Source organism: Podarcis raffonei, chromosome 8, assembly GCF_027172205.1.
Source record: "Podarcis raffonei isolate rPodRaf1 chromosome 8, rPodRaf1.pri, whole genome shotgun sequence".
NCBI classification, from domain to species: Eukaryota; Metazoa; Chordata; class Lepidosauria; order Squamata; family Lacertidae; genus Podarcis; species Podarcis raffonei.
Window position 1 is genome coordinate 63,054,586 of NC_070609.1, and position 24,791 is coordinate 63,079,376.

Below are 24,791 nucleotides of genomic sequence, written 5' to 3' on the forward strand. Positions count from 1 at the left end.
TTTGTTGTGGACCACCTGATACCACCAAAGGTCCACAGACCACCTCTGCACTACCTGATCTGCACTATGCTACGGACTTCAACATCAACTGAAAATGCTGCCCAAAGCTTAACTTCTATGCACAAATCAGACCCATGAGGCTAAGCAGAATTCTCAGCTGCTCTTCTCTGTGGATTTCCCTTCCTCTGGAGATTCACCCAAACCTGAGCTAGTGTGCTTTTTCTTTAAACAGTCCAATTTTATATATTTTTATTATTGAATTGGGCTATGGTGGCAAGGACAGGGCAGAGCATAACCAGTGCCAAATCTTTGGAATGGTGGACTACATATAGAACACAATAAACACAGAAATAAAGACATATTTCAAAAAGAGAAAAAGAATCACTGCCACTCCTTGTTGAAATATAGACCTTTATTATCAGAGCAGTACAAACCTGTGTGCAAGTTGATGTAACAAAAGGAGTGCAAAACTCTGGAATCAGGCCTGCTATCCAGCAATTTGCTCATTTCCTACAAAACCATACAGCATGGCTAAGTTGCAACATGGCAAGCTATCCAACTTAAGTCTTGAAAACCCCAACTGAAGACGTGTTGGCGCCAGCTCCCTTTAGGTGAGCCTCTGACTGGAGACTGGCTTGGTGGGGAGTTGCAACAAACCTTGGCCCCACGTTGGGGAACCTGAAGGGCAAGCGCACATCTTGTGCACCTAAAGATATCCTGCGTTGGAAGTTTGCTCCTGCAAACACGTTTCCCTCTTTAGAGGTAACTCGGTTATTTCTAGCCAAGGTCACCAAGATCCTGTGATTACACAGGAAGGTGTACAGGAAGGCATGTTAATGCAGGAAAAGGGATGACACTCGGGGGTAAAAAAACGGGTATTTAATCTGTATCCCACTGGCTGTTCTCCCAACCCCACCCCTCCACTGGCTTTTGTCACCTGTTATATCCAAAACAGGTCTGGTTTGAGTCAAAGCAGTGAACGGGGGTTCTAGGTGCATGCGCAAGTGGGCTCCCCGGCTGCTTCTCTCCTGCCCCAGGATTCCTGTTCTTCAGCAGACAAAAGGGTTGGGAACTTGCGTTTGCCACTGTAACTTCTTGTTCTGCCCTAAACAAGCCAAAGGACAATCCAGGCCTTTGTTTGCGGAAACATCCACCTCCCCTCCCCTCCTGTGTTTCCATCTGCCCCTTTCAGCAGCAGCTCATCTGCAGCATGACCCACAGCATCGTATCTGTGGCCTGGGATGGGCCAGGGCTGAGGGTTTCAAGGGGTTCCAGTACAAGGCCTGACTTACGGTAGCTTCTGGGGGGTTGAGAGAGGCTTGGGTAAGGAGGTGGAATTGCCAGGAGGTGCAGGGCACGCTCCACAGCTGTTACAATTGCCCCCAGACCCCACTTAAGCAGGCAGGAGAGAGTTTTCTACGCAACTCACTCAGTGGGTGGGTGGGGAGCGATAAATACACCAAGCTGTACCTTACTCTTACTTGACGTGCTTGTGAGTAGATAAAGGGAATGCTGTGTGTGTGTGTGTGTGTGTGTGTGTGCGCGCGCCCATAGGCATGTTTGATTTGTGCCAGAAAGCGTGCAAGTGCTTAATGCCCACTTATGCTCCTCGTAGCACAGCACAACCATCTAAAATTGGAACAGTGTCCCACCCAATCAGAAGCCTTTCCTCCGCTGTGCTAGGTTTGCTGCTCCTACCTGCGAGGACCAGAAAAGGAAGGCTAAAGCGAGTCTTCTGCAGAAGGAAAGGAATGAAAGCCCCCTAAGAAAAGCCCTGCTGAATCAGCCCAACGGGTCCATCTAACTTAGCACTCACCAGATGCTTTCTGGGAGCCCATAAGCAGGGCTAGAAGGGGAGCAGGGTCGCTTTCCCCACTGCCCAGTCTCTAGCTCTTTTAAAATTATTTTTTAATAAAGAGGTATGCTACATCTGCACATACACAGAGCCAGGGGCAGTGCGTCCTGTTTCACCGCTTGAGGCAAAATGGGAAATGCTGCCCCACTGCTGCCACCACTGTACCTGTTCCTGCCGCTGCTTGCTGTCCCACGAGTATGTGTCCTACTGCATCTGTCACGGGCAGAGAAACAGCACTGCCATTGGCACTGATTTCAGGCAAGATCACACTAATTCGGGGTGAGATATTGCCCCAAATAGATGTGATTTTGCCTGAAATGGGCAGTGCTTCTCTGCTGCTGGCAGAGGTGGTAGGACGTCACTTTGGGGGCTTATGCTGCCTAAGGCAGCGGCCTCATCCTCCCTAATAGCTGGGCGTGCTCTGCACAGAGCTTCCACTTAACTATCTCATTCAATCCTCCATGAACTTATCTATTTTTTAAAAAGCCATCTAAGCTGGTGATCTCTAGACTGCTTCTTTCGCCTCCATAATCCCTCTAGTCTACACAGTTGTGAGGCCGTTAAAAAAGAAAAGGTTAACGTTCATAAGGGGTCACAGTAGTAGTTATGCCCTCTGTATCTGGCTACCTTTTCTTTCTGCTTGCTGAAGAGTTTGCACAATTCAAAAGCCTGCAGATCCCACATCAGCCATTACACATCTTATAAGAAGATGCAGAACAAGTTTTATAATGCTGTCCTTTCAGATGATCCTTTAAAGTGAAGGATGGGATGGCAAATAAACCCTTTCATGACTTAGATTAACATTCCTGAGGTTGTTAAGGATTTTCATTAACCTGATCCAGTGGTTTTCAAACTTTTCCATTACATGGGAACTCCCTTCCCATTAACGGATGCATCCTTTTATCATCCAAAGTGTTATGCTATGCTCTCTGAGGGAGGGCAACCTCCTATAGAGATTGGAAAATCCCCATTTGGGAACACAAGGGTGATATATTATTTAGATCTGCAAGAACTGCAACCACCTGTCAGTTCTCATTTCCAGTGCTTAGCACCTAGCGAAGATTCTGGGTTCACCCCTCCCCCCTGTTGCTTCTTAACATAATGTGCCGTGCCCACACATGTGCTGGATTACTAGAACTGCCTCTTGAGCTCTAGAGATTCTGGTCTGCCCCATCTTTTCAAGCAGAACATGATCAAATAGGTCAAATGGGGCAGCTCTGGTTGGACCTCGGTAGTTTATAGACTGCAGGTAGGGGAATTAAATGCTTTGAAAATGAAAACATCCCAAGGATTCCAGGGATGGGGAACCTGTGCACCTCCAAACGTCGTGGGCTGGGGCTGATGGGAGCTGGAGTCCCACAACCTCTGGGGTTGTAACCAAAGTGCGTCCCGTTGATGTTTATTGGCATAACTCACTGCTTTCAGCGGGTCTACTCTGAGTAGAACTTAGTTGGATACAGCCATTGGAGGGCCATCAGCTGTCCACCCATGATGTATGCAGAAACTCTAGTATGTCAAGGAGAAGGCCAGGTGAGAGCCCTTTCCTCTGACATTGGAGAGGTTTCTTTTTTTATATAAAAAAAGTATGGAAGTATTTAAACATGCAATTCCCACTCCTACCCCCGCCCACTAGAAAGATGAAATGGAACAGGCAGCCAAAAGCTGTACCCCCTTGACCACCCAAATGGCACGAACTGGTTCTTAGGCCAATATTTATTGGCCACTGCAGTTCTCTCATATGCGCATTTGGAGGTGATGGTGGATGATGATGATGATGAAGAAGAAGAGTTTGGATTTGATATCCCGCCTTTCACTCCCTTTAAGGAGTCTCAAAGCGGCTAACAATCTCCTTTCCCTTCCTCCCCCACAACAAACACTCTGTGAGGTGAGTGGGGCTGAGAGACTTCAGAGAAGTGTGACTGGCCCAAGGTCACCCAGCAGCTGCATGTGGAGGAGCGGAGACGCGAACCCGGTTCCCCAGATTACGAGACTACCGCTCTTAACCACTACATCACACTGGATCAGCAAAACTTCCTAGAAAATAGGGTGAGGAATGTACCTTTCAACCAGACAGGAAGAGGGCAGAAAGGCCTATGGTTGGCAGCCCGGCTGCCTAGTTTGTGGGGCTTAAATCTGTATTTTTCTTTAGTATCTGATTATGAGCAAGGAATAGGCACGGCCTTCCTAGGATGCCTCAGGTGGTAGGGTTTTTTTGGGGGGGGGCAATAAAAGCAGCAGAGTGAGAGACAGACACATCAGACTTATGGGGGGAACATTTCCTGCAGAAACCCCACAGAATCCAGTGGGGAATCTACAAAAGCAGCAGGAGACACAACACATCCTAATGTGTAGAACACACCTCATGAGCAAATGCTTCAGGCTGAGCCTAGACTGTAAGTCACCCTGCCTAGAGAAATTCTTACGAGAACTAGGTAGGGCTTGGAGAAAGACTGGCATGGCAAATCCCACCAAATTCAGACAACCCATGTAACATAAGAACCCACCTTCTTGTGCCTGGGCCTGCAGCGCAAGGAGAAAGTGACCCAGAAACTAGAGGGTGTAAGAAGGCTTAGACAAGGCTTCCTCTTTTCCCTGCTTTTGTGCTGCAAGAGATCACAGTCAAGGGGTGAGCACCCACCAGATGGAGTTTTGGATGTGCAACTTCTCCACCTGTGTGGACAATCCCCAGGGAAGAGAGGACCAACCTATCGGAGCCAAACAATCATACAGAGACGCGATTGGCTTATAACTGTGCCACTTGGGGAAGGAGAGGAGTGTGGGCAGGGTACCGCCGCTATCTGCAAGCAGAATCTTAGAGCGAGATACGTAAAGTGCAGCCGGTTGCGGAGCCAAAAGGAAAGAAGAGATCCGCGTCATCGCTTTGCATACGTTCTGCCAGTGCTTTTATTCATGCCTCCTCGTGGGGTGGGGATCTTGCTGCCAACCGATGGGGAGCGAAGCTTCATGCCCATCGGCCCAGATCGGTTGAGAGGTGCTCCGACAGGCCTGCCTGAAAATTTGGGGTGGGGGAGAAGAGTGTTTGAGTTTAGACAGAGATGAAAGCAGGCGCCGTTGCAGGATACACCTCGCTCACAATGCACTCTCGTTCATGCCTGCAGGGCTGAGTGTACAACCCCAGGTTCCCCAGGTGAGTGTGGAGATGTGTCTCCCACACAAAATATACACACATCCTTAGATTCTCAGCTTCCCACTGTTTTTTTTACAAAAGGGAAACCTGTAGGTGTCCGGATGCTGGAAGAAAGCTGCCTCGTGCTCTAGAGAGGCAAACAGACACCACCCTGCTGCCTAAGCGTCATCTGTGTGAAACCAACAATGGAGGCCGTACCGGCAACTGGCTGCATTGGCATGCTCTTGTTCAAGGACTGGGTCCGTCTCAGGTTCATGCGGCAGCCGTCTTTGCCCATGAGGTGCACCTTCCAGGCCTATGGGGAAAGGAAGGAGGGGAGAAGGTCAAAAAGGGATCAGGTCTTTCACACAGATAATGAAATCAAGCAGGTAGGGAAGAGATGCAGCACGTAAGGTGAAGAATCTGGAAAAAAGAGCCCTGCTGGATGAAACCAAAGGAGCATCCAGCCTAGCACCCAGTCAGATGTCTCTGGGAAATGGATAGGCAGGGACTAAGTGCAATAGCCTCCCCATACCCAGGGATTTGGGACTGCATTGTGTCTAATATTGGTCAAAGGGCACGGTCATAATGACTAGGGGTCATTGACTGCCTTAGCCTCCTCTATGAGTCTACCCCGCCTTTAAAGCCAGGACAGTTAGGGTCCATCTCTGCATCTTCCGGCAGCCAACACCACTGTCTAACTGTGCAATGTGTGAAAGAGTCGGGGTCCCTGCTTTCTGCGGCAGCTACACTGCTCTCGTGACATCTACCTCTGGCCCACCTTGCAGGGTGGCTGGGAAGATAAAAGGGGGCCGGGAGAGAACCACCTATGGGGAAAGGGCAGGATAAAACGGACACAAATCAAGCAGCTGGAGCCATATAGGAAGATGAATTCATCCCAGAGAGATGCTATAGCTGCATCGAGAGCACTTCTGTGGAGCTGCCCACTATGCTTGTTGCACACTGCCTTGCTGCTGTGCCAAGCTGCTAATACAATAAGACAGGCAAGGTGCTATGCAATTCTAGTTTGGTGAGCCGGACTTCATCTGGTCAACCAGGACTGGAGGATAACCCTTCTTGTAAGGTCAACCCTTCCTTTCCCTCTCTTTAAGAAAGTGACTGGCCGAGCTAAGGGCGATGGCTCTCACCTCCTCTCCTGGCGTGAAATTCTCATGGCACAACGGACAGTGATTGGCCACTTTTTCAGGCTTGGCAGCTGGAAAGAGGAGAAAGCAGAGAGATGTCATTGCAGACTGCATGTCCCAATCTCATGCTGGCTTTGGCTGATGGGAGTCCAAAATGTCTGGAGGGGGCCTGGTTGGTGGAGGCCGCTGTGCCCGCTCCCTGCCAGCCCACCCAGAGCCCCGCTCTTCCTTACGGTTGCAGGCCTTTCCCTTGACATGCCGGGGCAGCTCGTCCTTCGGCAGGGCTTCGCAGCAGCGCGGACACTTGTCAAAGTTGTCCTTTTTGTCGCACTCTGTCAGCAGGTGCTCCGTCAGGCTGGCAATCTCAACCACCTGGAAGGGGACCGCCCACAGTCTGAGGCAAGAGCCAAATGATTCTCTCTCTCTCTTTTTAAAATTTTACTTTTAATTTTCAGATTTATACATTTCAATAATTTCACAGCCATTTTAACATTTCAAAACTTGGCTTCCTTCCCTCTCTTTCTGTAGTTCCCTAAATTTATTTTTAATATCTTCTGCATACAGTATCCAAATTAATTTAATTTGTTCATTTATTCATCTACTTTAAAAATATATTCTTATTAAATTGCAGGTTATTACAATAATCTTGCCAATGTTCTTATCTGTTTACAATTTATCTGTAAATATTCAATAAACCATTTCCATTCTTTTATAGGAAGTTTGTTATCTTGATTTCTTATTTTTCCAGTAAGTTTCGCCATTTCTGCATATTCCATAAGTTTTTTATCCATTCTTCCTTTGCTGGGACTTCTATTTCTTTCCATTTTTGGGTAAGTAACATTCTTGCCGCTGTAGTAGTATACATGAATATGCTTCTATACAGTTTGGGTAGTTCTGTCCCTTTAATTCCCAAATGAGCCAAATGTTTCTCATGCCAAAGCCCTAATTGTCAGCACCTGGGATTAAGGGTGCAAGTGTGGATAGGCAGGGGCTCAGCCCTTTCACACCCCGCCACCCAATCACATCTCTGGTCTGGATGCCGCCTCTTCTGCTGTTGCACAGGAGAGAGAGAGCGAGCATGGGCTGGAGTGAACCCACATTCTATGGGATGAACTCAGATACAGGATCAGAGGTTGCTCACCTTTCTGGGCCAGTAAGCACATTTTGGAGTTTTGAGAATGTGCTGCAGACTCCAGTCCCAATACAGCTGTAGGGCAGGGGCATGGCATGACACAAAATGACTGCCACATCTAGGGCAGCAAAGATAGACAGGACCACAACATGCTGCACCAAAGGGGAAACATGTCTCTCTCCAAGCTTTCTCGGATCTCTGGGCTGCTACTGCAGGGCTCACCAACACAGTCCCTGCTGTGGCACACATCCAAGGTCCCCTCAAAAATGTGCAACGCGTGTTCATGGCGGGGGCTCACCTGTTTGCAGAACTCGCACCTTGTCAGCATTGGGCAACGTTTCCAGTAGTGGAGATCCAGGCCTTCCTCTGTGAAGGATTCATCTCTCTCCCCACAGAAGATGCAGAGGCTGGAGTTGGGGAAGAGCAACGAGGGCAGAGGTCAAGGCAGACGGATTGCAGGGCCTCCTGCACCCTGGTTTGCTTTAGAATGAGGGGCTCAGGGCATATCTACGTCTTGAATATCCCACTCTGTGATCCAAATCTCTCTTCCTACTACTGAGCTGTGTTAAGGAGGGCAATATATGGCAAAGAACGCAAACTGAACAAGCTAATGCATTGGCAGTCGGCCTATACAAATGCAAATGACTTTTGACTAATGTACAATGAACACAGGATTTGAATTTGGGGTGCAGAATATAAAGAGGGATGCAGGGCCACCACTGGCTCTGCTGAGAAGCCAGGCTTCTCCCTCAGTCTCATCATTTGGCTGCAGCAGAGGAGGAAAGCAGGGCAATCTCACTGACACCCAGCCAAGAGGCCAGCAGCTCCCATTCCTTGAGCTTTTCCACTCTAGCTGCTCATTAGGAAGACTTGTGACTATGAACTTGCACTCGATTTTGCTTATTCTGTTCTCCCTCCCAGCCCATTTTCATCTCATGCTGCATCCTTTTAGATTTTAAGTCTATGAGAGCAGGAACAGTAGTGATCTGCAAAGTGCTCTGGGAGCTCTTCCTGGTTGAAGTGTGGGATAAATTCTTTAATAATAATAATAATAGACGAACAGATGTGAAGGGCCATTCAAAAAGAGTGTTTACTCCTGAAATGGTGATCAGCGCAGGAAATAATGACAAAGTACTTTTAAAAAAATCCGGCCAAAAGATGGGTTCTGACTTATTCAACCCAATTTATCTGTTCTGGAACTAACTGCTCACTGATATTTTTCTTACTTACTTGTCGAGGTAATTTGCAACTGAGGTGTGATCATCTGGAGTGTCTGCTTTTGGAGGCTGTGGGGCTTTTTTCAAGAACTCGGCTTAAAAAGAAGGAAAGAAAGGGAAGGAGGGAAAAAGAAAAAAAAAAGAAATTAAATTAAATGAACCTGTCAGGGAACTGCCATCGGAGCCTAGAGTGGAGGTAAGGCTCCCTAACGATGCAGGAGAAGGGACCAGCAGGGAGAGAGAGCAAACTTCCTTTGAGGAAGGAAATAGGAGGGACACCAGGAAGCAAGGGGAGACTGCGGAGAGAGGGCTCCGAGACTCTTCCACAGAGAGCAGCGGGGAGAGCCCAGGACCTCCGTTGGGCACGCCCACTCTGCGCAGGAGACTTCTGCGCAGAGAGGCTAGGCGGAGACTTGGGGTGAAAGAATTTTTATGCTGGAAGAAGTTCAGAAAACGCCCACTGACGGATTCTGCCAGTGACTGGCAGAGAAAGGGCTGTCCAGCCAGGGAAAGGTTTAGCCAGGCAACGTTGCCTAGAGCTGCAGCACCCTTTACGCACAAGCAACCCCCAATTCCCTTTACAGAACCAGTGTTGAACTATATTTCCTGGTGAAAAGGACACTTTGTGGGGAGGGGTTAGTGGAAGATGCAGTAGGACAGCCTTTCCCAACCCAGGGTTCCCAGATGTTGTTGGACTACAATTCCCATTATCCCTGACAAACTGGGCCATGCTGGATGAGGCCGATGGGAGTCCAGGGACATCTGGAAACCCAAGGTTGCAAAAGGCTAGCTTAGGGCATCCCTGACAGCAGTGCACCTGGTGGGAGTGTGTGTGTCACATCTTCTAAGCACTGCAGAGTGCAATGTATTTTATTGCTGGCAAGAATACAACACATTCATCAGCCTTGTCCATTGAAGGCAGAAGGGCACTTGCTGGCATATGAGAGAATATGCCACGTTGGAAAAGGAGAAAGTGAAATGAGCCTCCAATGTCGCAGCAATGCCCTTCTCCCGTCTACAGAGGGCAAACAAGGCAGTATCTGTGCAAAAGGATAAAGTAAGAATAAAAGAAAAGTTGCTTGTATGGAAGGCAGGAATTTCACCTGCTCCTGAGGTACCTGAGTGAGGAATTTGGATGCGTCCACCCATTTCCTTAGACTACACCGCACAGACTACAGTAACTTGGAATTCTCTTCCATCACGTAAAATATTCTTAACATGTAAATAATGTGTATCCCCACCAATATCTGTTTACAGCTTTCTGACTTCTTCTGACCCATGGCAATCCAACACTCAAGATGAACTGAATATGCAGTTTTACAAATACAATCTATAAAAGGCATTTACTATGAGAGGATATTGGGTTTAAAAAAAGTGCCTACCTTGAGCCTTGGACTTCTGAAAATCATTCTCTTTCTCCTGAAGAAGAAAAGTAGAATAAATTAAAAACAAAAATGTAAATGGAATCACAGTACATTCTTAGACTTGTTTATACAGAAGCCAGCCTCAAGTTCAGGGAAACTTGCTCTCAGGTAAGTGCTTATGGAGGGAACCTTGATGTTGTTGGGACTCCGCCTCCCATCAATCTCAGCCAGCATGGCCAGGCATGATGGGAGTTGGACTCCAGAAACATCACAGATCAGTCCCCTCTCCAGCCAAAATCCTTTTCTTTGTTCAGCAACCGAGGAATCGAAGAAGAAATCTGGTTAATAACAATGAATTAAAAGGAAGGAGAAGGAAGTGGCTGAAGCCATAGCAGAAGCCCAATGTTTGACAGTTGGCATATCTGGTAAAAGACATGTTCCTAAATGCAGAAAGCCACAGGCTCAGTCCCTGCCCTTTCCAGCCACAAAAGATATTAAATATAAAATTCCTCTGCTTGAGACCACAAAGAGCTATTGCTGTCGTGAGGCAGAGTTTGATTCAGGAATGGGTTTGCATGGAACCCTTCGCTAAAGCAGAGGAAAAACCTTTGTTTCAACAGCACTTGGCACTTGACTTTCTTGGGATGCTGGGTGATTGGCAGGTGGCATGGCCCTGCCCAAGTGTCATTTCTTTTGCCCACAAGGCTGATCCTGATAAGGATGGTGGCCTGTGGAGTCAAAAAGGTTCCCCACCCCAGGTCTATACCAACTGACAGTGGCTCTCCAGGGTTTCAGACGGGGGTCTTTCCCAGCCCTACTTGGGCATATTGACAAATGACCTTCTGCATGCAATTCACTTGAGCTTCAGTTCTTCCCCAAAGTTAAAGAATGGAAACCACTGGATAAGAAAGTTTTGGGCTGGCCTTGTCTGGCTCAGTTTAAGGAAGCATGATGTTGCTCATTCGAGGCTTCCAAAGATCTCAATGATGCAACAATCCTGGAGGACAGAGGTTGTTATATTTTTGCATTTGAGGTGGTAGGATATTGATTTTTTAAATGTTTGATGTTTTGTTGTGTTTTTATATATGCTGTATGCCACCAACCTGCTTCCGGTAGTACCTGAGGCACCACAAAAGCAGCATGACTAGGAGGGACAGTGGTACGCATACACATTCAGTCTGCAATGGTGGAAGAGTTATACTATTTCAAAAGGCGAGGAGAGAGAATGAAAGAAACGTTCTATGACTTCCTTCTATCCATAAGGATAAAGCAACGGAAGAGCATTTTAAGACCCTTGGTGGCCATCAGATACCTTTACAGCCTGAGCTTCCGTCTGCATGTCCTTCAGAGCTGCCAGCTGACCTTGCAACACTTTGATCTCATCTTTCTTTTGCTTTTCAGCTTCGTCGGTAGCCGTCTTTCTCTGCGCCTGTCAAAACACACTCAGTTGAAGGTTGCTGGGTTTGGGGCCCGAGTCACCAACAACACTGGCCTGATTGTCTTCTGGAACTAGGATTCTGCGAGTTCTCAGCTTACACAGCATCAAAAAAAGAAAAGGAGGAACACTGAGCAAAGACAGGGACAATGTCTGAATGCACCTGTCTACCAACCTGCAGAATTTACTCAGTCGGAGAGCAGAGGCAGAAGCCAATGGTGACACGGCCACAAGATGAAAGCTGCTGCCTTCAAGGCTGTTTTCCAAGAGGGATTTGACAAATTCATGGAGAACAGGCTGTTTAGCTCTGAGGGAGTATACCTATGGATACCTGGCATCGCCAACAAACAGTGGCAGTGGGAAACCTGCTTCCTCTGTGGCTTGCTACCTAGAGACATCTGGTTGGTCACTGTGGATGCTGAACCAGATGGCATTTTGGTCTAATCCAGCAAGGGTCACTTCGCCTTCCTGATGGGTTGAGCCTGACACACAGGAGAACGTAACAGCTTGCTGGATCAGGCCAATGGCCCATCTAGTCCAACATCCTGTTCTCACAGGGGCCAACCTGTAGGAAACTGGCAAGCAGGATCCTGGCACAAGAGCACTCTCCCTTCCTGTGGTTTTCAGAAACTGGCCATCGTTTTCCTGCCTCAGTCAGCACAGCCCCTATGAAAACCACAAGACCTGAAAAAAGTTGCATTTCTTACCCTTATTTCTGCTTCTGTGAGTTTGCCGTCTATTTTAGCAAACCCATCAAAAAGTGTCTTGTACAGAATGTTCTTGCGTGTGTTGGCATCATCAGGAGGAAGGTAATCCAGGATGACGGCTCGGTGCTGCCGATACATATCCAGGATGATCCGGAGGGCTGTTTCCCGGACCTCATATACTCGATGCTCCAGAGCTCCCGTTGCAAACTAAGGGTGAAGAAAACATGCAGTCGTTTTGTGAGTCTTATGGAGGTGGTTTAAGTGTACATTCAATGTGCTGAAAAACAAACGGGGGAAAATGGGTTCTACATGTTTCCAGCGTGTTAAGAAAAAAGCTGGCTGTGCAGGGTGCTAGTGGCTAATGCCTGCAACATCAACAACACACCTCCCACCTCCAAAGAAGTTTTTCTAAGTGATTTTACTGAGAAGGAGAGTGGGGTATGAATGTATGGGCACAATTGCAGAGTTTGTGCTGCACCTAGAGCAAGCGGCTTCATTAAGAATGTAGGAAGCCTTCTTAGACAGATTCAGAAACCACTGGAAGCTCAGCTCCCTACCCGCATGACGTTATCGACAGTAAAACCGGTGTTATCCGTCCCCATATCTTTCAGCAAGCGTTCCACTAATTCCACCTGGCTCATTGCAAGATGTGTAGGGGAATTTGGCTTCACAGGCTGCACCAGGTGAGCAGGTATAATCTGAAGAGGCTTCACTTCGTTACAGAGGGCCATTTCCTAGAGGGGGATGGAAAAGACACAGCACACTCGGGTCAGCGGTTAATATGCGGCCCACAAAGGCACGACTCAGCAAAACTGAGAACTGCCCTCCCAAGTCCTGCAAGATTCAGCAGCGGTTTGAGCCTCACAGGTTTTACCTCAGACCTACACAAAGAAGAGGAGTATTTTGTAGTGACATAGATGCACACAGTTGTTCCATACCTGTCAGCAATCACGCCACAGCATTCTGCACTAACTTGCAGCTTCCAGATCATGTGCAAGTGAAGCCCCCCAGAGAGCGCATTGCAGTAATGCAGTTGAAATGATCAATGCATGAACCTTGAATGTCATGTGTTCAGGCAAACACTTGCATGCAGCTGCAAGTCTTTGTGTATTGACTAGACTGACCTGGATGAAGTTGGCAGCCGCTACACGAAGGCGGGCAGAGGAGTCCCCTGTCCTGGAGAGAAGGTTGGGGAAGGTCCTTTCCACGCAGAAAGTGGTCTCTTGCTTCCCAAGTTTATGCTTGGGGATGTACTGCGTGATGATCATCTTTAGGAGCTTTAAGGAAGCTTGAAAAACCTACCAGAAGGAAACCACCAAAGTGGTTAAAATAGGAACTGTGGTCAAGAGGGAGAGAAATTTCGATTGCATGGGGCTGCTGCATGTGGAAACCTTTACAACCATCTGAAACTGGGAGTCACTGGACCCCGCCACTGAGTTCCCACACATTCTCATTTAGGATATACAGAAGAGGGCATTCACAGGGATGTTAGACCCGACCCCCCCCCGATATTGCTCACCGAGGAGACTATGTCTTTTATGGCTCTCACTATGAGGAAGATGGCGCCCCGAAGGAGGTTCTTCAGGTCATCCTTTGGCGTGTTTGTGGATACTTCCGTCATCTTTTTGTATATGGCGAGCAACGAGTCTTCGCGGTAAGACCATGTCTTGGAATAGGCCCCTGCAACCTGGCAAAAGGAGAATGTTCAGGAGCTGGAACAGCCCAGATCTGCACAAAAGCCGACACCTGTCATTCTTTCATCAGGAAGAGCCTGGCCAGTACTGCTGCAGGGGTGAGACGGCTGGAGCCACCAGGGGCAAGTGATTGCACCTGCCTTGCCCCACTCCCCTGCCTAGAACCCTTTAAAGGAGGCGCTGCTGTTTAAGTTCTTATTCTTGCTCTCCACTAATGTTTTTTTTTTTAATTACTCTGTTGCCTTTATGGCAGGAAAATGAACACATGTTAACACTTCTGAAATGTTACGATTTAGTTTGATTTTTATGGTATTGTGCTATATTTTGACTGGTAGGTTTGCATTTGCATTTATATTGCTTGTGAGCTCTCTTGGGATGTCTTTTTCGGCCGAAAGGCAGCATATAAATAAATAAATATCACACGCTGGCGTGGCTGAGGAACAAAACCCAGGATGAGTTTATGCAGCTAGGAGCAGGGTTGATTCTCAGTGCCACCCCCAGGTTACCTGTATGGGGCTGGAAAGAGCCCCAGAAGCCAGACCAAGAGGCCTGGGTAGCTGATTTTGGCTCAAACAGAAACAATTTTCAATTCAATTTTCTTTGTACAATCTGCACCACTTATCCAGGGCTCAATCCTGCAATGTGCAAGGGTACTCTTTGTACATGAAAGTAATGCGCTTGCCCTGCCATTACTAAGCTACGTTTACAAGGTCTTTACCAGGCCTTCCCCAAACACTTCAATGGCTGAGCTGGCCTCCCTCAGAGCTTTCTCGGTCAACGGCTCTGGCTCTCCGACGACACCACTTCTCGGGGTGTCCCCAGGGTCCTCCTCGTTCATCTCAGGGTCCAAGTAGGGAAAGCCTTCCTCCTGCTGCTTACGAATAGTTGGGAGGGGCCTCTCATCGTAAGGCAAGAATTCAACCTAGCAGAGAGAGACCGAGAGAGAGGGGGAGAGGGAGAGGGAGAGAGAAGACACTGTTTTTTAAAAAGTACTAGCTCAATACTGCATACACTGACTGGCAGCAGCTCTCCAGTCTTTCAGGCAGGGGACATTCCAAGCCCTACTTGATGCCACTTAGGACTGAACCTGGGGCTTTCTGCATGCAAAGCAGATGCTCCGTCACTCAGCTGTAGCCCTTCCCTTGCTTCACTAGCCATGGGAGCACAGAACTAGTACAAAAATGGTGATCTGCTCCAACATCCCCCTTGCAAAGAAATGTTGGAAAATTGGGTCCAATTAAGGAAACAGAGTAAGGGGTTCACATGGGGTTAAGACAGATAGAGTGAGGGACCTCCAGCTTCCTAGACTTTCCCTGTACCTTCATCTCTATGATGACTTCTCTATTGCTTTGTTATCTGAACTCATACATCTTAGGTTGCTTCGTGTTTTGCAACTTCCTCCTCACCCTGTTCTCTCAGACCTCAAGATGAGAAGTCACATAGAACTATCCTCTGACAACAAAGGACCAAGCACGGCTGCCTTTGCCTTCTCTAGGACGATAAAGTTTTCTACCCAAGCTATGTACATCCTACAATTCCTTTGTTATTTTTCTGAGTCTGAAGGCATTGCTGCACCTCAGTTGGGAAGCATTCAGCAGCCCAAAGGAATCCCCAGCCTTAGATGGTTTACAGAAACTGCAACCAGTGAGCCCTGCTGAACTGAAAGCAGGCACAATTGCTCTCCGCCCTCAGAACAAAGAAGGAAAACAAAAAAGAGGCCACAGAAATACCCAGTGTCAGCTGTGTGCAGAAGGGCGTTAATCTGCAGGACACGTGGAAAACTAGGCTTACGTTGATCTTTGGAAAAGCCTCGGTGGAGATGGGGGCCTGGGCGGCAGGAGGAGAGATGGCCTGAGCTGCAACGGGCTCTGGAGAAGGAGCTTCTGGTGGCTTTTCAGGAGGCAGCGGCTCAGGACTCTCTGCTTCGGTTTTGTCCCACCGGGGTGAAAGCAGAGGCCTTTTCTGCTGGGGAGAAGCGGTGGGATAAGCCACAGGCTCCAGAGGCAAGTCAGGAGGCCGCCGGATCTGAGAGAATGAGAGGGAGAAGAAAAGTGCATCAAGAGAGCTTTTGCCATGCAGCAATTGTGGGAGACACTTCCAGATGTCCTGGGACGACAACTCACCCCATCATTCCTGGCCATTGGTCATGGGAGCTGGGAGTCCAACAGTATCTGGGGCCATCCCTGTTATACCACTTCCCAACATACAGTAAAGCTTTGCTGCAATGGGAGCTGACTTCAGTGACGGCTCCTCTATACCCTAATCCCAAACCTCCCTCAATACTTCTGAACTGCATGGCAGGAAGAGCTGGGCAAGGTCAATCTCATCCCTGTCTCATCCTGTCAGGGACGTTGCTCACCAACAGATCTGGGTCGAGGAGATTGTGCAGCTCCAGCTGCTGGTACACTTTGAGGCGGTACTCCTCCATCTGCTGCTTCTTCTGCTTGGCGAGGTCATAGTCCTCCCGCTCGACGGCGCAACGCTTCTCCACTTCGTAGCGGCCCAGCCGCTCGCCAACCTGGAAGAAGGGGGAGCTCAGAGGTCACTGATGGAGCCTGGAATGTAACAATGGGCTTGTGCATTCTCTGCAGTGGACACAGATTATCCCAAAGCCGAGAAGAGACAAGGAAGTTGCAAAACCTTCTTCTCTTACTGTCATGCTGGTGTTAACAGAGAGCTGGTGGGCTCTTTTGTAGTTTCCTTCAAATACATCTTCTTGTCCCTCCATGCTTGAAAAAAGAGTCAGCTCCCTAAACAGAAATAATACCCTTCTCTCCTAGATTTGATATTTCAGATCTTTAGAGAGAAAAGCGGGAAAGGTCCCCATTTTGAAGATCCTTCCAGAGGAACATTCTCGAACTCCAGGTTGCATCCTGCATTAGTCCTACTCATAGAAGACCCCTTGAAAATAATGGACCTAAGTTGGTCACATCCATTCATTCCAACAGGTCTACTCTGACTTAATGCAACTCTGTTTCTTGGCCCACCTTCCAAGGAGGCTGAAACTCCTAGCACAGGAAGGTTCTGGGGGATAGTTGCCTCTTCACCCCTCCTGCATAAAACTCTACAGGTGAAGGAAAAAACGCTTTTTTAAAGAGGAAGAAATGAATGTGGAGGGCCTGAGGGGGAAAGGGCTCTTGTTTGGCTGCTGCATTTATTAGTTTATAGGTGCTGTGTCTAAACAAGGAGGGCAAAGAGCCCAGTGGAACCAACTGATTTATTTTTGACAGAGGTAAGGAACCTTTGGTTCCTCCCGAGGTTGTTGGGCTCCAACTTCCATCAGCCCTGGTCAGCATGGCCAATGGTCAGGGTTGAGGACGGGAGTTGTGCAACAACATCTGCCGGGCCACTCGGTGATCTTCATCAGGCGCAGGGTGTGCAATCCTTGGCGAGCAGGGAAATGTGCGTGATTACGAGTAACCGCTGACACTCCGCAAAAACCTCTGCTGCAAATAAAATCAGTTGGCTATGTGTGGCCCTTCCCTACCGTGCTCTGGCCCTACCTTCTGCAGGTCTGCAATAGCTTGCTTGAGTTTCTTGGCATGGTCGTAATGCTCCTGGCGCACTGCTTCGTGCTTTTTCTCATCCAGCTTGCGGATTATCTGCGCCACCTCTGGATCTTGGTACATGTCAAAAGCCAGGTCATCCAGTGGTGAAATCAAATCTGGCTTCCTGGGAAGGAGAGGGATAACAGGGACTTAGTGGAGCTGTTTAAGACACAGGATTTTATTTTATTTTTTCATCTGCAAGGGGATGGGGAAATTGAAACTCTGGCTGACAGCTAGGACACAATGTATTTATGTACTGTTAAATCATAAAAAATATCAAAGTGGTTTAAAACATTAAAAAGATTAGAACCAATCAATAAAAGGGTTTTAAAAAGCTAGGTAAAGGTAAAGGTACCCCTGCCCGTACGGGCCAGTCGTGACAGACTCTAGGGTTGCGCGCTCATCTCGCTCAAGAGGCTGGGAGCCGGCGCTGTCCGAAGACACTTCCGGGTCACATGGCCAGCGTGACGAAGCTGCAACTCGTGAGCCAGCACCAGTGCCGCACACAGAAATGCCGTTTACCTTCCCGCTATAAAGCGGTACCCTATTATCTACTTGCACTTAGGGGTGCTTTCGAACTGCTAGGTGGGCAGGAGCTGGGACCGAACGACGGGAGCTCACCCCGCCGTGGGGATTCGAACCGCCGACCTTACAATCAGCAAGTCCTAGGAACTGAGGTTGTACCCACAGCGCCACCCGCGTTCTTAAACAGCTAAAAAAGCTAAAAAGCTGTTCTTAAAAAGCTAAGAACAACTTAAAAGCAAAAAGAAGTTTTTAAAAAACAAGCATCAATAAACCATTGTGGAAGGATGAACTCTTTTCTGCCTGAAGAGGCCTGGTGGAATAGAAAAGCTTTCAACTTGAACTTGGGACCTTCTGCTGTACTACTGAGCTGTGGCTCTTCCTCATCCTTACCCCTTAGCCTTACCCGGTGTATGTTCCTTCCAAGGCCGAGTCATCTGGGTTGTTTCCAAGGTAATGGTCAATCAGCTTCTCTCTAGAAGACTTCGGAAAGATAAAAGTCAGGGGGTATCCCACAAATCACTATCAAGCCTACATCCAGGAATGGCAAGTGGTACCCTTCTAATGCTATGTATAATAGATCCTATATACGTATATTCTATTAATCTTTACTTGTTTTTTTAATTATTGCCTTTCCCCTATGTTTTTAGCTGTTTCTACTTCAGCTGTAAGCTGCCTTGAATCCCTGTGCATAGGCTCTCTCTCCTTTGCTTTCGTTACATGAATAACGAGAGGAGGAACCTATCAGGTTGCGATTCCCAGCAACCAATCCTGATCTGAGGTGTACCACGGTTTTGCTCTTTGTCTGAACCGGCAGACTGCAGCTTGCACCCGCCCTCTAAAAACCAGGACCGGCTTGGCATTATGACTGAACTACCCCCCTAAACGAAGGTAAAGGTGGCCCAGGGTTTCCCTCAGCTCATTACTTCATATACTTACATGATTAGTGTCATTGCTGGCATCTGCAGGCTCTCCAATGATATTTATTGCTACAAGAGCAACCTAAAAGGAAAAGGAAAAATGGGCAGGCTTCCTTCTATGCCTTTTAAAAGAAGTGAAATTCTGCAGCAGGGAAAGCTCAGTGCTGTGACATAAATAATCAATGCAAATTGGGCCTATTCCTGCTATTTTTACCTATTTTGCACATTTTTATCTGGTTTTGCAATAGGGCAAAGAGCCCTGCTCCTGGTAGATAGCAATCTGGTTTAAATGGCTCAGCTCTACCTACACAGGCTGGCAGTAGGGGGTCTTTGCTAGCCCTACCTGGAAATATTGGTGACTTGAAACTGGGACTTTCTGCACTGAAAGCAGATGCTCCACTGCTGAGCTACAGTGCCATCTCCACCCCCAACCTCTTGAAAACTTATTCATCCAACCCCTGGGTTCTAAGATTCCTTTAGGACAGGGCTGGGGAATCTGTGGCCTGACAGATGTTGCTGGATAATAATCACTGGCCGCAACCCCAGAATCTCTGGTTCGAGCACACTGCATTTCCAGCACCCTTGATTCTGAGAAGCAAGGGTGCTGGAGATGTAGAAATGCCTTCTTTCATTCTTCCTCATACTATCAGAATTCCTAAAGCGTTTTCAGTTTTTGTTCCCCGTCGGCTAAAAGTCATTTCTTTCTTCCCCAATGCATTCTCCAGTGTATTGACTTGATGTTATTACAGTTCCTTTCTCATCTTTTTGCAAAGCTTACATCCAAGGCCGTCAACAATAGAACTGTACACAATAAAAGCATATGCCCCGCTGGTGAGAGATAATCTAGAGAAAAGGGAGGCTGATTGCTATTGTGCGTTTTATTTACAGTCATACCTCGGGTTACAGACACTTCGGGTTGCATGATTTCGGGTTGTGCACCACACCGAACCTGGAAGTACTGGAACACGTTACTTCTGGGTTTCGGTGCTTGCGCATGCATAGAAGTGCTAAATCGTACTTTGCGCATAACCGCCGAATCGTGACCCATGTGTGCGTGGACGCGCCACTGCGGGTTGCGAATGCTGTGGGTTGCGAATGTGCTTCCCGCACGGATCACATTCGCAACCCAAGCGTCCACTGTATTGCCATGGATTTGAATAGCGAAATAGTACCATCATGCTGTTTCATAATGACGACACTGAACTCCTAAAATCTGAAGAGAAGTCCTGTGAAAGTCTGGCTGCCAGTATTTTAAAACCCAGTTCTGCAAAAGCTGCCATCTCAGGTGTTGTGACCTCATGCGATCCTCCACATTGAAGACCTCATCACAGATTTTAGAGTGGGCAATAGGCAGGTGGGGTTTCCCATGCAATCATGTGGATGTTTACTCAAAAATAAACCCCGCTGTATTCAGTGGGGTTTACTTCCAGGTAAGTGTGCAAGGCAGTGCACTTTTAGTTAGACAACACTCAATGGGTCAAGCATGTCCTGCTGAAAAGAGGTTGGGTGGAGGTCTTGCATGAGGGCAAGAATTAGCCATGAGAGCTGTGCAGAAAAGCTGGGATCTGCAAACAAAACAGCAACTGTCCCCCAAACAGAGAAATAGAAACCTCACATCTACTTCAAAAACTGTGCCTTCCTTGGGTGGAGATTCATTTTTCAGAAAGACGAGTAAAACATGAAGTACCCCCTCAGCCTTTTGGTTCATTTTACCTGACTGTACAGGTTGTACCTATTGACATAGTTTTTGTGGAACGTCAACTTTAGGCATTGGCCAACAGCATCTACGTAGACGGATTTCAGTTCTCGTGCCTTGTAGCCAGTTTTCTCATTATTTGAGAGAGACACGTAACTGCAAGGGGTGGGTGGAGAGAAAAAGACAATATTATACGCAATCACATTTAAAGCATCAAGGACAGACATCCTGGTACTGACATGTTCATTGTACGCCCCAAAATCAAAACACGGCGAGTCCAAGACTTTATTCTTAAAAAAAAAAGGCGTGCCTGAAATTAACAGCAGTAGAAAACAAACTTGCTCCGTATGGTACAGCCCTTCTAGAAAGGCTTCTTATCCTGAATCCAGATGGTCCCCCCTGACACCTGCCCTGTGATCAGAACCCTAAACCAAGAGTGAAGAAAATGGAACTAACTTGTGTGAGCTTGTGTGTGCTTCCACGGGGTTACTTGGGCTGTCCAAGAAACACTGATCCCCTGAATGGATATGGCTTATTAGAAAACCCTGTAAGAATCCACGCAGTTTCCCTGCTGCTTCTGCCCAGTAGAAGCTCACCAACTCCTCTACCTTAAGAAACAACTTGCTTGCCCCAAGCAAATGAGGAACTGAGGCCTGGCTCATCTTGCAGAGAGGGGAGACTTACCCTAGCCTTCGGAACCTCTCTGATTTGTATGGTGCGAAATATTCAGGCAGGTTCTCGCTGATGTAGAATTCAATCTTGCTAGAAATCATGTACTGGTGAGCGAGCAACTGCAGTTTTCGAATCCTACATCGCTCCACCATCTGAAGGACGATTTCTTGGGGATACTGGCAGAGCCTGGAATGAAAGAAACATCCCAAGTGCTTCAGCACCCCAAGCCAAAGTTCTTATGTTCCCGGCTCCTAAGTAATCATTCCCTTCCCCCCATGCAGTTCAACTGTGATGGACAGAAACTACGCTCTTAAAATCAAAGGCGAGGGCCTCAGGATTCTAGCAAGGCCCCATCCAGGGGTGCCAGGGAAACTGCATGCAACCCACAAGCCTGACAACGCTAAAACTGGCAAAGTGCTTCCTAAAATTTCTGTCACTTACAGTACCTTGGTGACCTCCAGCCATTGATGGTTGGGGCGTGGACCATCAGTTCTTTTGCACTGAAGCCATCCTCATGCCCTGATGAACTTACAACAACAAACCCAATCTTGTGCGGCATCCTGCCCTCTTGAACTAACTGGAAAAAAAGAAATATGCTTTATAATTATTAGTATTTTTTGCATGGCATGGAGAAAGTGGTTAGATTCCCCCGCCCTCCTTCTCCCATAGCACTAGAACTCAGGAGCATCCAATGAAGCTGAATGCTGGAAAATTCAGGTCAGATCAAAGAAAAGTTATTCACACATTGCGTAGTTACAAACTACGGAGCTTGCTTCCACAGGAGGCAGAGGTAGCCACTGACTTGTGGGTGGATTTAAAATATAAGATAAAACTTACAGAGGAGAAGTCTACGAAATATTATGAATGGCTACTAGCCATTAGGGCTATGCTTTTCTGTCACTGTCAGAGGCACCATGCCTCTGAACCCTAGCTGCTAGAAACCACAGGAGAGTGCTCTTGTGCTTGGTCCTGCTTGCAGGTTTCTTACAGGCATCTGTGAGATCAGGATGCTGGACTAGATGTGTCATTGGCCTGATCCAGCAGGCTCTTCTTATTTTCTTAAAAACAATTCAACATTCTTTTAGGGTAAGACATGCAAAATTATGGATTTTTAACAATTGAAGTTTGAGATTATATTCTGCAAGTTAAGAATGCAAGAGCACCACTGCCAGATGAGACCAAAGGTCCACATGGCCAAGCACTTTGGTCAACCAGTTGTCTCTCAGAATCCCAGAAGCACAAGACAAGCTTGCAGGCTATCAGGAAGCATCAAGCTAGCCAATTTGGGCAGTGGGATGCTGAGTTGGATGAGCCTTTGCTCTGACTCAGCAAGGTTCGTCTTACATTCATATGGTTAGATAAATTTATAGAGGATAAAGCATAGTCAGCTGACCCTCAAAGCCAGATCTTGTGGGTAGACAGTTCCATAGGCTAACAATGTAAAGCTTGAATATGTTTTAAAAGAAAAAGTTCCTCAGGGGTACGAAACGTGGCTTCTGGATTTCCAGATTGATTGGAAATAACTTGCCATGGAGCAAGGATGATAAACATCTGTGACCTCCCCCAGATACTGTTCCATCACTTTGGTCATGTTGACTGCTGGGAGTCCAACAGCATCTGGGGAGCCACAGGCTCTTATATGACTTGTTCACCCAGTATATGAGTATCTTAAGTTCTTAATCGCTGTTGCACCTGTGAGCTGCATTTTGCATTTCTGGGAGGCAAATAATGTTGAAAAATGCCAGGAAGGCATAAACCACGAGGCAGTGTCGTGTAGTGGCCAGAGTGTCGGACTAGGACCTGGGAGAGACCAGGATTCAAATCTCCACACTTGGCCATGAAGCTCGCAGGGTAACCTTGGTGAGGGAGAAGGCAGTTGCTGCCTCTCAGCCTAACCCATCTCACAAGGCTGCTGCGGGGATAGCAGGGGGGAAAGGAGACCCATAAGCCCGGGTCATTCAAATCCCCACTCATTCATTGGCTGTGCATGAAGCTCCCTGGATGTTAACCTGGGCACTTAGCGACTGCCTCTCAGCCTAGCCTACCTCGCAGGGTTGATGTGGGGATCAAATGAGGAGGGGGGGGAAACCTTGAGCTCCTTGGAGGGGAAAAATGTGGGATATAAATGCAATGAAATAAATATATAAATGCCCACCCACATTTCATCCCCAACCCTCTATTATGGTCGCCTCCCCCCACCTAAGGATGAGGGAGGGGCCGACACCTTCCTCCCCCTCCCCAAAAGGGAGGGGCTCCTAAGGGGAGCAGGAGGCGCGGCCTTCCCTCCCCGCCCCTCTTCGCTTTGTCTCTTTCTTTCTTTCTCTCTCTCTTCCATTCTTCCTACCTACTTTATTCCGGCTCCATCACTAGGGCCACTGCTCTCCTAGCAACCACTTGGACGCTACTGCGCAGGCGCGAGCCGAGCGGCGGGGCGGAGACTAAAAAGAGATCAAGGCTATCTGAGGAAGCCGACGCGCCAAACGGAAGTTCCGGTGAAAAACAATGGCACGCGGCCATTGGGCTCGCCAGCAAGCGCGGTCTCGCTCTCTTTCGCGCGGCGGCGCTCTGCCCTTTCGCCTCTTTACTGCTTCGCACCCTTTCCGCCCCTGCGCTGTTAGGTAGAGGAAGGTGCTGCGGGAACATAGAAATAATAATAATAATAATAATAAACAAATCAGTTATGGTAATGTACTCATTTTATTTATTTAGAACCATTTATATCCCGCTATTTATTTTTTAATCAAATTTCTAAGGGTGTACACAGTCTAACAATCAACACACGCACACATTCACACATACACGAAAGGCTTCAGTTTTGGAGACAATCCTTGCTTCAGAGCAAGGACTCAGGCTAAAAAGAAATACTGTATACTAATCTAGCAGAAGTCCGCCCCCACCTTTTGCTGGAGGGGAAGGAATGGGGAGAAATCAAGCCCCAAATACTACGTAAGGAAAGTAACATTTTCAGTGGCAGCAAATTTTAATAATAATAATAATAATAATTATTTTTATTTTTATTTATACCCCGCCCTCCCCAGCCAAGGCCGGGCTCAGAGCGGCTTACAAGCAATAATAAAAACAAGTTGAATGATTACAACTTAAAAACAAAATTAAAATACAACATTAAAATATAGAAACAATATTAAAATAGAAACCAACTATCGATACCAAATTCATAGGGACCTGAGCTATGACCTAAGAGCAGACCTAAGAGCTGTCTGCTCTTAAACCTGCTCATTTTTTTTACATGTTTCTCAAGCAGCAGCAATGATATTCTTTGAGACATTTTAAGTGCAAAGCATGTTCTCTAGTGCTTTGGTATGGGTGTTCGTTGTCAACATAGGAACAACAAAAAAAGAGCCTGCTGGATCAAGCCAGTGGCCCCTCTTGTCCAGCACTTGTCTTCACAGGGGCCAACTCCCATCTGATGTTGACACTTGACCTTTATAGCAGCCCCCCCCCCCCGCCGCTTTGCCCTCTAGGGATGAATGATACTTATACACTGGACATTCAAAGCATTACTTCTCAGGCTGATCTAACTCACGGGGTTGTTGTGTGAACAAAAAAAAAATGTAGTGATGATGAGGGACCTACAATAAATATTTTCTGACTTTGGGATGAAGCAATTCATAAGAAGCATCCATAACTCAGCCCGCGCATTGCATTTAAAAGGTCCGAGAAAGTATACTTGGCAGTACGACTCTACTATTTTCTATCTCTATGACCAGCTGGGGGCGGAGCCTTTGATCATGCCCAA

The 24,791-nt window shown here is 47.5% G+C and overlaps 1 protein-coding gene across 3 annotated transcripts; it reads right to left on the reverse strand.

Annotated features, from left to right (window-relative positions):
• Window positions 1-3,432: 3,432 nt before the first annotated feature.
• Window positions 3,433-23,499, reverse strand: CEP104 (centrosomal protein 104). Of its 3 annotated transcripts, none has more exons than XM_053400392.1 (22): window positions 23,383-23,499; window positions 21,481-21,611; window positions 21,047-21,220; window positions 20,380-20,518; window positions 18,686-18,748; window positions 18,153-18,229; window positions 17,180-17,348; window positions 16,036-16,194; window positions 15,468-15,701; window positions 14,395-14,598; window positions 13,502-13,669; window positions 13,107-13,280; window positions 12,540-12,716; window positions 11,983-12,189; window positions 11,153-11,269; window positions 9,859-9,895; window positions 8,490-8,571; window positions 7,558-7,666; window positions 6,361-6,499; window positions 6,131-6,198; window positions 5,202-5,298; window positions 3,433-4,865 (listed from the first exon to the last, which is right to left on the reverse strand). In XM_053400392.1, the coding sequence occupies exons 2-22, from the start codon at window positions 21,591-21,593 to the stop codon at window positions 4,729-4,731; spliced, it is 2,844 nt and encodes a 947-aa protein (XP_053256367.1). In that variant the 5' UTR covers window positions 21,594-21,611; window positions 23,383-23,499; the 3' UTR covers window positions 3,433-4,728. The 3 variants fall into 3 exon arrangements, 2 of the variants coding, with proteins under 2 accessions (XP_053256367.1, XP_053256366.1); XM_053400391.1 differs by having other exon boundaries at window positions 23,379-23,484; XR_008331873.1 differs by lacking the exon at window positions 6,361-6,499 and having other exon boundaries at window positions 4,742-4,865; window positions 23,379-23,484.
• Window positions 23,500-24,791: the final 1,292 nt, after the last annotated feature.